Source organism: Gadus macrocephalus, chromosome 1, assembly GCF_031168955.1.
Source record: "Gadus macrocephalus chromosome 1, ASM3116895v1".
NCBI lineage: Eukaryota > Metazoa > Chordata > Actinopteri > Gadiformes > Gadidae > Gadus > Gadus macrocephalus.
Window position 1 is genome coordinate 2949999 of NC_082382.1, and position 12266 is coordinate 2962264.

General features: G+C 43.1%; 1 protein-coding gene across 1 annotated transcript in view; it reads right to left on the minus strand.

Moving 5' to 3' along the window:
• LOC132465732 (protein NYNRIN-like) overlaps nt 1–2956 on the minus strand; it is a 30403-nt gene extending 27447 nt beyond the window's left edge. The window contains exon 1 of the mRNA XM_060062475.1: nt 526–2956. Coding sequence (XP_059918458.1) covers nt 526–2833 — 2308 coding nt within the window. The 5' untranslated portion in view covers nt 2834–2956. The remainder of the gene's footprint in view (nt 1–525) is intronic.
• Between the last annotated feature and the right edge of the window lie 9310 nt (nt 2957–12266).

The following is a 12266-nucleotide window of genomic DNA, read 5'->3' on the forward strand; positions in this document are numbered from 1 at the left end:
GCTCCTCCTCCTCACGCTCGTCTCTGGCTTTGGGTTGAGCAGCTTTTGTGCAGTGGTTGAGATGATACCACGTGGCACTTCCTTCCACTTGGATGGCTGTTGGTGTTGCGTTGGTGACTTTGTATGGTCCTTCTCTCCTGGGCTCGTTCCACTTTCTCCTGAACACTCTGAGGTACACGTGGTCACCCGGCTCCACCCCCCTTGGTGGCTCCTCCTCCAACTCTGGAACTCTGTCTTTCTCCTGTTGAAAAATAAACCTGTGTATGCCAGTTAGTTGTCCCATATAGCGTCTTAATTCAGTTTCCAATTGTTCCAATGGAGGTCCTTTGTGAGGCCCTCGAATGACAGGTGAAGGCATGGGTCGACCCGTAAGCATTTCATGCGGGGTTAGATGCGTCGTTCTGTTAGCTTGCATGCGATAACTCATTAGTGCCAGCGGTAGTGCATCAATCCAATTCAAATTAGTACTTGCACAAATTTTGTTAATTTTTGTTTTGAGCGTCCCATTAACTCTTTCCACCATACCTTGTGATTGAGGATGGTAGACGCAGCCTAATCTTTGTTTGACATGCAAATGCTGGATTACTTGTTTTAGTGTTTTCTGAATAAAAGCAGCCCCATTGTCTGAACTTATTTCTGACGGAATTCCAAACCTTGGCATGACTTCTCTAGTTAGAAATGTAATCACTGTAGCTGCACTTTGGTCTTTTGATGGGACTGCTTCTACCCATCTGCTAAACCTGTCTATGATAACTAACATATACCTTTTACCACCTATACTTTTAATCATGTCAACATAGTCCATGACCAAATGTCTAAATGGTCCTTCAGGTGTAGGAATGTGCCCCAATGGAGTAGTGATTGTTTTTCTTACATTGTTTTTTGCACATACTCCACACTCATTTAACTGGTTATCAATCATTGTTTGCAAGTATGGTGAAGAAAAACCTTGTTTTCTAATTCTCCTCAAAACCTCCTCCCTTGCGCAATGGTCAAAACCATGCGCATTAGTGATGAGTAACCCCAACAGTGCCGTAGGCACCAACATCATCCCGTCATGAGTTCTCCATAACCCTGTGGAGGAGCGTATAGCACCTCTTTTCAGCCACATGTTCTGCTCATAGACACCAGCTTTCTCCTGCATGCGGACAATGTCGTCCTCACTAGGCGCGGCCTCAGGCATGGATAATACTGACTGGATTGCCCTGCAACTGTCCGAAGCTACTTTTGCAGCCTCATCTGCAGCGTTATTACCTTTCGTGATATTATCAATGCCCTTTCTGTGCGCTCGACATTTGATTATTGCCACTTGTTTTGGCAGCATCAACGCCGACATCAATTCCACAATCTGATTACAATGCAATATGGGGGATCCATCAGTTTTCTTAAACCCCCTCATTTTCCACACTGCCCCGAACAAATGACATATGCCGTGCGCATATGCAGAGTCTGTGTAGATGTTCACCGATCTACCCGCTCCCTCTTGACAGGCCGCTGTAAGAGCCTTCAACTCAGCCAACTGTGCTGAGCATGGCTGTGCGCACTGCAAACTATGAACAACAGCGAATGTGTGGTCCGGATTCTGTCTAATCACTGCAAAACCTGCATGGTTACCCAAATGATCTCTGAAACATGATCCATCCACAAAGAAATCCTCTTCTGCCCCAACCATGGGCTCAGACAATAGATCGGGCCTTAGTTTAGTAAAAGTGAGAGAATCAGCCACACAGTCATGTGGTGTCCCTTCAAAATCATGTGGTATTCTGTCTGCTGGATTCACCGTGAAACATTTTTCTATCGTTACATCTGGAAATGTTAGTAATGTCAAATAATCCAACAACCTAGCATCCGTTAACACAAACTTTCCTTTCTCAATCAACTCTGTGATTTTGTGATGTGTCCGAATCGTCACCGGATACCCCATTGTGATGGAGGAGGCCTTGTCATAGGCATATTGTACTGCAGCCAATCCTTGGTAACATGGTGGGTAGCCCTGTGCTACCGCATCCAACTTTGAGCTGTAGTATGCTATTGGTTGACTCCGCCTACCAGCACACAAGTCCTGCATTAACACTGCCGATGCATAGCCCTGACTCCTATTAGCTACGTACAACAGGAACGGCTTGGTGTAATCTGGAATTGCCAATGTGCTTGCCCCTTGCATTTCACGTTTTATGCTTTCGAATGCCGCTGATGCATCTATATTCCATGTTAACCGAGCTTGTAGGTTAGTTGTTCCTGCCTCCTTCATGATGTCTCGCAATGACGCAGTTTTTAAAGCATAGTTCTCTATCCAATCTGAACTAAACCCTGTCATCCCCAAAAAGGTCATCATGTGTCTGACTGTTTCCGGTTTGGGTGCTTTACCAATTCCTTCCAGCTGACTAGGAGCTATGGTTTTAGTTTGATGTGCTACCAACCTGCCTAGATATTCAACCTCTGTCTGACAATATTGTAATTTCTTCTCTGACACCTTGTGTCCGCCTTTTTCCAATTTTCTTAATACAGACATGGAGTCCTCGTGACATTGTTCCATTGTGGGGGAACATATCAGAAGATCATCCACATACTGTATCAGAGTTTCATGCAATTCTAATTCCTCCAAATCATTTTTCAGCACTTGATTAAACAAATGTGGGGAATGTTTGAATCCTTGTGGCATCCTTGTGTATGTGTATTGTTTAACTTTATACGTGAATGCAAATAGATATCTGCTTTCCTCCGCAAGCGGCACACTGAAAAAGGCTCCACATAAGTCAATTACTGTAAAGTATTTAGCATCTGGAGGGATGTTGGTCAGCAGCGTGTGTGGATTTGGAACTTCTGCATACATATCTTCAACAACATCATTTACAGCTCGTAGATCATGCACCAGCCGCCACTTTTCTTTGTCAGCTTTTAACACTGGAAGCAGAGGAGTGTTACAGTTGCTTTTGGTCTCTATTAGTACTCCCGCTGTTATGGTAGAGGCTATTCCTATCTCTGCCGCTGGTTTCATGTAATACTGCCTTCGCCATGGTAGCTTAACATTTTGTCTAGTCCGGACTACCACTGGGTTAGCTGAATGTACCAAACCCACATCTGTATCGAACCTTGACCACACCTTTCCAGGTATGGCTGCCAACATTTCTTTTCTCATCTCATTCTGCCTATCCCATGGTTCCTCTATTGTAATCTGCCGTTGTTTTTTCTGAACCACCTCCACTTCCTGTAAGATTCCTGTCATATGCGCATAACACAGAATCTTCAAAAACTTCCCGCAAAATGACATGAGAACCAACGGATTCTCTGTGTTTTCCCAAGTTTGTTGTTTTTCATTAAACATAATTTCCCCCAGATCTTTTGCTTCAAATCCCCTGTTTATCAACAACGTTACATGGGCAGCTTTGTTAGTGTCTTTAAACCAATCCTTTATCGCTGATGATTGATCTGCATCTTGTATCATCATGGCTGCTCCTTGTGGCCCAATTACTATGTACTGTGACTCTATCTCTGATGCTTTTCCTGCCGCTTTCTCCTGCCATTCGTTTTCCAAATCTGGGTCCTGTGTTGGGTCATACATTAGAGTGCAATGATATCCTATCCTTGACTCCCTTGCATTTGGGATCTGAGCCTTGATGTAGCTACCCCATTTCCCCACTGTCTCTTTTACCTGGTCTTGAATTCTCCCTATCCAATATACATTTGCAGTGTCAGGCTTTGATAGAGTCATTTGAGATGCTGTTCCTGCGGTTTCAATCATTATGCCCTGTGGTGTACATAATATCTGCAATCCTAATTTACACAATGCATCCCTTCCAATCAAATTAACCAGTGTAGTGTTTGATACCAACATGGGTAGCTTAGCTGCACGTCCGTACAGTTTTAGCATTACTGGAGCTGTCATAGGTATTAACTGCGTGTGTCCAGAGAATCCTACAGTTTTGTCAATTTTCCTGCCATGGGGAGGTGAGAGGCATATTTTGAACCTACGCAAGTGTAAGTGGCTCCAGTGTCAGCCATCATTGGCGTGCCTCTATCATTCATCAGAACCTGCAGTATTGGTTCCTCATCAGCTTGTTTTGTGATTGCTACAAGCTGACCCTCCCCCTGTGGATTCTCTGGGCACCCCTAGTATCCCTGACCCATGAAGGGACCCTGCTGTCCCTGGTTGTAGTTCCCTTGATCTTGCCTCCCCTGATAGCTGTTGTCCTGTCCTTGCTGTGGTGGAAAAGGGTTAATCAAACAATCTTTCTTAACATGTCCTTCCTGGTTGCATCCAAAACATTTTAAAGGACCTCTGCGTTGTCCTTGGAATCCCTGCTGTTGATTATTTCTATACTGTCCTTGGGACCTCTGCTGCTGATTATTTTTATACTGCCCTTGGTGCCCCTGTTGTTGATTATTCTTATACTGTCCCTGGGGCCCCTTGTTGTGATTCTGCTTGTTCCCATTGTTATGTGTGTGTATATTTATGGCAGGTGGAGTGGGTGACCATTGGCTCTGAAGCTGTTGTACTGGGGGGGAGAATGCCTGTTGAGGAGGTTTTAGGTGCACATTTCTCAGCCTATGTAGAACCTAGGTACACCACACTTCCCAGTTTCACACATAGCATTGTTATGAAGACATCTACACATGGATTTATTTATAAATTGTTCCTGGCCAGATTTATGGGTCATTTTACCTGGAAATCATGGCGAAAATAGGGTTTTTTAGGCCATGGATAGTATATTTTGATTTCCCAGGTCATAAAAGCAGATATCCTAAAATCCATGTGAGGATTTTTTGTCATTTGATATATAAACAAAATAAAAAAAGAATTTTGGTCCTGGCTTTATCACAGTTTAAGATTCATGCACCGGAAATATATGCAAAAACGTGCATATTTAATGAGATCCAGCCTAATTAGCATAATTAAATATGGAAAATTCAGAAACTTGTAATACATTTTTTTCTTATAATGATGTATGTAATCAACTGGTAAAGTTTCATGGTGATCCCTTGTATTTAAATTTTTTACCCTATTCACCTGCCATGTCTGGCCTTAATTTCCTCTTAGCATTCTTTGTAATGTGTTTTACATATGGTTCTGATGACCCTTCGCCAACATGCTCAATGTCATCCTTCTCCTCTTCTTCATTCCCGCTTTCACTCTCACTGGAAGTAATTTCAGCATTGCTACACTCTTCGCTTGCTTTCCTAATCCCCTCATAACAGTCCATGTGCATGGGTGCGCCCCTCCTCCCCTGTGTGTTACATTTATTATCTCCTTCATCAAGTGTGACTTCCCCTTTAATTTCTACGTTGCCTGTTAACAGTGGATACATCTTAGTTGGTTTGTACGGCGGTGGCTCAAGCTTCAGAGGCAAAGGTTGAGCCTCTTCTTTCTTTGTGATTATTTTTCTGGCCACCCGTTGTAATGCGCGCCACCTCTCTCCCTCCTCTTCGAACAAAGCTAGCACTAACTTCTCCCTGTCTCTCTTCTCCAAGGCCTTTTTACCACTTCTGTTAGGTTTGTAGTTCCTTATTACTACCTCCATGTCCCTACACATTGTTGGATGAAAAGTCCCTCCCGCGGGCCATATTGTGCCTGATTTAACTGTCCGCTTCACCCACTTCTCAGAAATTCGTTTTAGCTCATTTCTGAGGAGTGGATTGTCTCTACTCAAGACTTCTACCGCTGTTGGTGCCATTTTTAATTATTACTTTATTGCTTTATTTATTTTATTTATCTATTCTGAAGTACACTATTTATTAATACAATTTATTTGAGTTTATTCTACTAGTTATTTTCTATACTTTACTATCTCTAAGCTACAAATGTGAACTCTTCCCAAGCGCTCGTCTCCCTCCCGAAGATTGGAATGTGGCCCCACCTCCAGATCCAATATCTGCAGCTCAATTGAATCACGTTTAGGGCATTGAACTCATTCAAACGATGCTTCAAACAACTAGCCTTCAAAATAATGGCTGAACACATAAACACTCGACCAGATCACGAACAAACAAGAGACTCCTCAAAATACCAACTCAAACGGTACTCCAATCAAGAAACGTATCTATTCAAAAGCGCGAGAAGCCCGTTTTCTCAAGATGCCAAGACCGGAATTAGAAATTCCCCCCGCATGGAGCAGGAACTGCAGTCCAACTGGTCCAAGCAAAGAACCTAAAATTCACCAGTCAGCATCCCAAGGAAGCCCTTCTCAAATAAAAATGAATTAATCGACGGCAATGAATTCCAACCCAGCTCTCTGGGATACTCTCAAACATCCAACAGGCACTTCAATCGACCTGCGGACCTGTACTGTCCTATTGGAACTTTCCCACTAATTCGATCCTCTAGAATACAGCCACAGGACTTTATAATAGGTCTATTTAACCAAAACCTCAAAACACCAAATAACAACAACTTGTATCAAAATAGGGAGCCACAAAAAGTCTTGGTCATTTAGAACCACAGCGCCTAGGGCCTATGTGCGCGCGCACGTCAATCTCTTCCGGAGCTCCCGTCTCTCTCTCTCTCTCTTTAGGTTCGTTTGACTGAAGAGACACTTTACCCGTTCACCAAGCGTTCAGACGGGGCAAAAACAGATCAACCAACCATTAAATTAGTGGTAAGCCAAACTTACCGAGAATAATTTTGTGCGCTTGGTTGTGTGATCCGTCCACGCCCCGCCTTGCAGCCCGGCAGTTGGGCTGTCTCTTTTCAGTCCTGGTCGCGACGCCAATATGTTGAAGATTAACCGAGATATAAAACACTTAGACTAATTCAAGAGAGAGAGTGTAAAAGAAATCGAGGGGTCCGGAGCAAGAATTGAAAAAAGACTTTATCGTGAAGAAAAACAACAACGATAACAGCCTGAGTAGATCTATAGAGTCACTGCTCGAACATCGATTCCAGCTTCTCTTTATACACACATACATACAAGAATTCCTTTGTCCCAATGGAGGTTTCCGCCCACATCAATCTTCGTCTCAGCATATTATCAACAAAGTGATTTTGGACACCAGTCTGAGGTCAGCATGCATTAACCCCGTAGCCAAGATGACCCAAGGCTGAAGGCTGAGGTCAACATGGCTTAACCCCGTAGCTTCCTGCTAATTTCTGTGTCCCACCATCTGTTCTGAACCCAGGCTCTGCAGGTATCATGTGTCTTCTACCATTAAGATATAATGCCTAATAATAATCATGGTTTACCATAGAATATACTCATTAATTTCTACCACATTTGCAAAATAGCCTTTTGAATAACAGTGTTCTCACCTGTTTAATGCGATTTCTGTTTCTGAACATCACTGCAGACCTTCTCTCTGTCAGTGCTGTATGATGTGACATTGATCTTCACACAGTACTGCAGTCTGTCATCTGTGAGGCGGGAGTGATATTTGGATTTTATGTAGTTCATGTTTGAGAAAACCTGCTCACATAAGTAGGTTGATCCAGTTTGTTGGGTTTGGGGAGGTTTTCAATATCACTCCATTTGTGCTCCCAAGCGAGAATTGCCTTCTGACTGGCGACGTCTTCGAGATCAGTTCTATGTCGTATAGGCTTCGCCTTTTAAGGCTATCGCTATTGGGTTATCCCTAGGCGTGAGCCGTAGCACTGAAAAATGTGTAATCCCCGCCCACCAACATAGTGGGCCTCAATCACGTCTGCAGTCCGCAGATATAAGACCGGCGGACGTTCTGCTCCCATTTTCTTCAGGAAGATCTTGTAGCATACTGAAGTAAATAAATAGATATTATGGACTCGAAGACGATCCGCATCTGCAAGACATGTAACACGGGTTACATCTTGCCGTATGACGCCATGAGGTGTGCGAGGGCTGTCTTCGCGTCTTGGCGCTCTCCCCGCTCGGTCTGTGTCGGCATTGTGCGGCGCTGCCGTCGGACGACAGACAGTGCAGAGCCGACACTGCCGCAACCATTGCTGAATGGTCCGACGACTTTACTGTCCCGCTCGACGATGCCCTCTCTCTCATTTTGAGACAGGCTGGTGTTGAGCTGAAATAAAATCAGTTACAGTTAAAAAAACAACAACATTCCAAGCAGAAAGGAATAATTCCTGAATTGTATTTACTACAATAGCATTATTAAAACGCACGTACTTCACTATTCCCTGGTCAGATACGATTATTTTAGGACAACCATGTGTATAAATGATCGAGCAGATGTGGCGTACCACTTCCGCTGCAGTTTTTTTCCTTTAATGGGAAAGCCTCAACTCATTTTGAGAAGTAATCTGTGGCTGTTATGATGTACTGGAAGCCATCCACAGTTTTTGGGATAGGTCCTGTCAGGTTAATACCAATTCGCTCCCAGACAGCAGACCGGGAGCTGCTGTCTAAAAACTCTTTATATGAAGGCCTATTCGCCATATTGAACCGTCGGCCTAATGCGCCTCCTTTTTGAAAAGTCGGACAAACGGACCTTCGGAGCAATGGGTTCCGTTTTCGGAACATTGAGTCGGCATAGTGGCATGTCGATCTAATGGGAAATATTTCGGACCATTGAGACGTCGGAACAATGAGGTGTCGGAATTACGGGTAGGCCCCTCTGACAGTAGGCAATAGACGTACTTTAAAAAAAAAATGCTCAATTATCAGTGGCATGGCTGAAAAGGGCCCAATTAAGGTTGTAATTAAAGGAAATAATGACGCAAAAGACAAAACAAAATGTATCAACTTTTAAGTAAATTACCAAAGTGCTACCTTGACTGACAAGTTCATATTTGCCATCTTTATGCACAAAGCTCTGGCTCAATGGGCTTGAACATTCCATTGACACAGGAATCACGATTGTGGAGTGCAAGGGACTGATGTTTAGTCACATCACAATCCATGCAGAGCTCATTGGGCATGCATTCTCTGCAACAAATGACTGCTTGAGATAAACAGTTGCAGCATGTTTTTTTGGGAACCGCATTGCAAACGGTTCAAATGATACAGCCTTGCTTTCCTCATCGGCTGCAGATTGACGCGATGACCATGATGCTGACGTCGACGGATGGTCCTTTCTCCTAATGTCCGTTGTTACATTATTTTTTTATGCATAAAATCCATTTTACATTTTTTGCTAACTTGCTTAATTAGAGTAACTTGTCCTACCAAGTAACTGTTGAGAATTTACTTGAAAGAATGTACAGACAGAAAAGTAGAGATGAGTTTAATTTGTTAAAAATTAAATGTTATTATGATGTTACGTATTTTAAGAACCTAAGCTACCCACACATAGACCCTATGAAGCAGGACCAAACATATAAGCCGTAAATACTATACATAGCCACAAGGGGAGCAGAACCTTACTGAAGGCTGCAATAAATACTTTAGCCACAGAAGGCAGCACCACAGACAAGTGAGGAAGCCGAGGGTAATACGTCACACCGGCTCCTCCCACTCCTTCCGGGTCTTGCGGACCAGACGATAACACTGTAAACACGGGGCAGAGGTCTTCAGAATCTTCTTTGCAGCTATTGAACAAGGGTTAATGTTTATGATCAGCTAGGAGACGCTCGGCACGCGTTAAGATACGCTTCAACCTCCTTTTGCTCCATAGTATCAGTTTACCATACCGAAAATACTTTATACCAGATAAAGTCTCTTAAAAGCTATCCTTTGGATTTGAGCACTTTCCTTGAAGAACTCAAATTTGGTGACTCTTGACGTTCTTGGGAAGTTATGGACCGAGACTCGCGGCCGCCCGGCCATCGGGACGCAATACAAGCTAGTTGCAGGCGCCACTGGAAGGTTAACAGAACCTGTTGTCAATGACTAAACTCTGTAATAGTTAGAATAGTAACATTTAGGCAAATAGCTTGTACTGCCTCCGTCTGGTTGCGGGGACCCGTGGTCTCGGCCTTGATTGAAATTCATAACAGCCGGTTAGATACACGGCCTCGGATACGCTAACAGATTCAATTAAATAATTATATTCAAGGAGCAAAGGGCTAGGAGTGTGTTTTTATGGGATTGTAGATAGACTGTATCCACTCCCGTCTAGATTTAATGTTTGTACCGCGTGGGAGACGTATTACCTGCGGTTTAATTGTTGTATGGTGAATGTACCGAAGTTAAGCCGGTACAGGCCAAGATATTATTTATAACCGACCACAAACGTTTGAGCCATTACGGTGCGGTGAAAACAGGTCAGGTATTGACGTTAATCTATCTTAGTTGCGTATTCAAACCGATGGTTTGGCCTTTGTTTGGCCTGGAGTTCGAATGGGATTGGTTCCTCCCGGCCCGGTTCATGTGAAAATCAAATGTGCAATTTCGTATAGTGTAAAACGCAGCCGTAGAGGCAAACTTGCACAGTTTTAACCCAACTGTTTTGTATGCTTCGCTAACCCGCCGTGGAGACAAACTTGCAGGAATCTCATACTTCTTATAGAGATCCAATACAGTGTGTTTGACCAGTGCTATCTGGGTCGAACCAAACCAGTTTGATTCTACCGCGGATATTGGATGTACCACGTGGTGTACTGTTTAAAGAGATGGCGCATCTTGGAGACGTGGGTTTCTTTTGTTACAAACCTCCGCCATCTTTGTAGTCAAAGCCCTTTTTAAAAACAAAGCGCCATTTTGCTCTGTGTAGGAGGTCTTGCATAGACCAAGAGCAGCGGGGGGCCCAGCTAAAGTGTTACATCCTCTACAACCCAAAAGTGTTACATCCTCCGCATCAGCAGCTACAACCCAACACCCAGCAATGGCAGCAGCACCAGCAGCAGCAACAACAGCAACTACAACTACAGCACAACCCTCTACCCGGGACAACCCAGCAACAACAGCAGCAGCATCAGCAGCTACAACCCAACACCCAGCAGCATCAGCAGCTCCAACCCAACCCCCAGCCCTACTCGGCCCATCAGCAGCAGCAGCAGCAGCTGGGTCAATGACATATAAGGATTTTCAACTGGTCAATTTTAAAATCCAAAAAATAATAATATATATTGCAATGGTTCAAACATTAAGAATGTTGTGTGCATATGAATTCATCTGAAATGTTTTAATTAAGTGATTTTAGTGCTTTTTCACCTAGATGAATGCGCCCGGGTCTTAAAAAGTGTCATGTGGTGCGACCATGATTTAACTTAAAATGTATTAATTTCCTTATTATTCTTGATATTATTTTTTACGTTTTCAGTAATATAAAGCATTTGGGATGGAGGCATATGCATTTATTTTGAGTTTTTGTAAATAATTATGTAATATATTTGTTCTATAATGTCACAGCTGCCTTGATATCTGTAGTCAACAGACTAGTTTTTCCTGTAAATTGCATAAAACGGCCTAAAATTTTTAAAAAATGCCATTGACTTAAGCATACTGTATCAGTGATTACTATATCATCCACAAACATTTGATATATATTTATTTTTAATTGAATAGTTATTGCTATAACTAGTCGCACCGAATGATGAGCGGTCGCACCAAATGACTCATGATTAAAAATCTATGTAAAGAGGTCATTAAAAAAAACAATTGAAATGAAAAAATAGATTTGAACAGATCTAATTTAACTTCCATAAAATTAACTCACATGAACTTGCATTTTCATAAACATTGTTTTTATAAAAATCTCAAACAAAACAGACGTAAGTGCATTACAAATTCATAAACAAATATTTCCGAATATTTTTGTTCTTGTAAAAATCTCAAACGACAAAACAGACTTAAGTGCATTACAGATTGATGAACAAACATTACATAAAGACATTTTATTTTATAAAGATCTCAAACAATAGAAGCATTTAAGTGCAGTGAACAAACACTTAATTGAACTTGGCAATCATCATGTTTCTGATGTTGCTTTCATCCTCAGCTCTCATCTTCTCCTCTCTCCTCCTCTCCTCGCTCCTCACCTCCACTCCTCTCTCCTCCACTCCTCTCTCTTCAACTCCTCTCTCCTCCTCTCCTCTCTCCTCCTCTCCTCTCTCCTCCTCTCCTCTCTCCTCCACTCCTCTCTCCTCCACTCCTCTCTCAACTCCTCTCTCCTCAACTCCTCTCTCCTCCTCTCCTCTCTCCTCCACTCCTCTCTCCTCCACTCCTCAACTCCTCTCTCCTCCTCTCCTCTCTCCTTCACTCCTCTCCTCCACTCCTCTCCTCTCTCCTCATCTCCTCTTCTTTCCTCCGTTTCGCCCCACATTTAACCCCAGGCAGTTCGGAACGTTGCCAGTCTTGGATGCTCAACTGAGAGTAGCGTGAGTTTGCTGGATCTGGCTCTGAAATTACAGCCTGGACGTCTTTCTTGTTGTAGAAGATTATGTCTGCAATCTGTGGCCACATGAA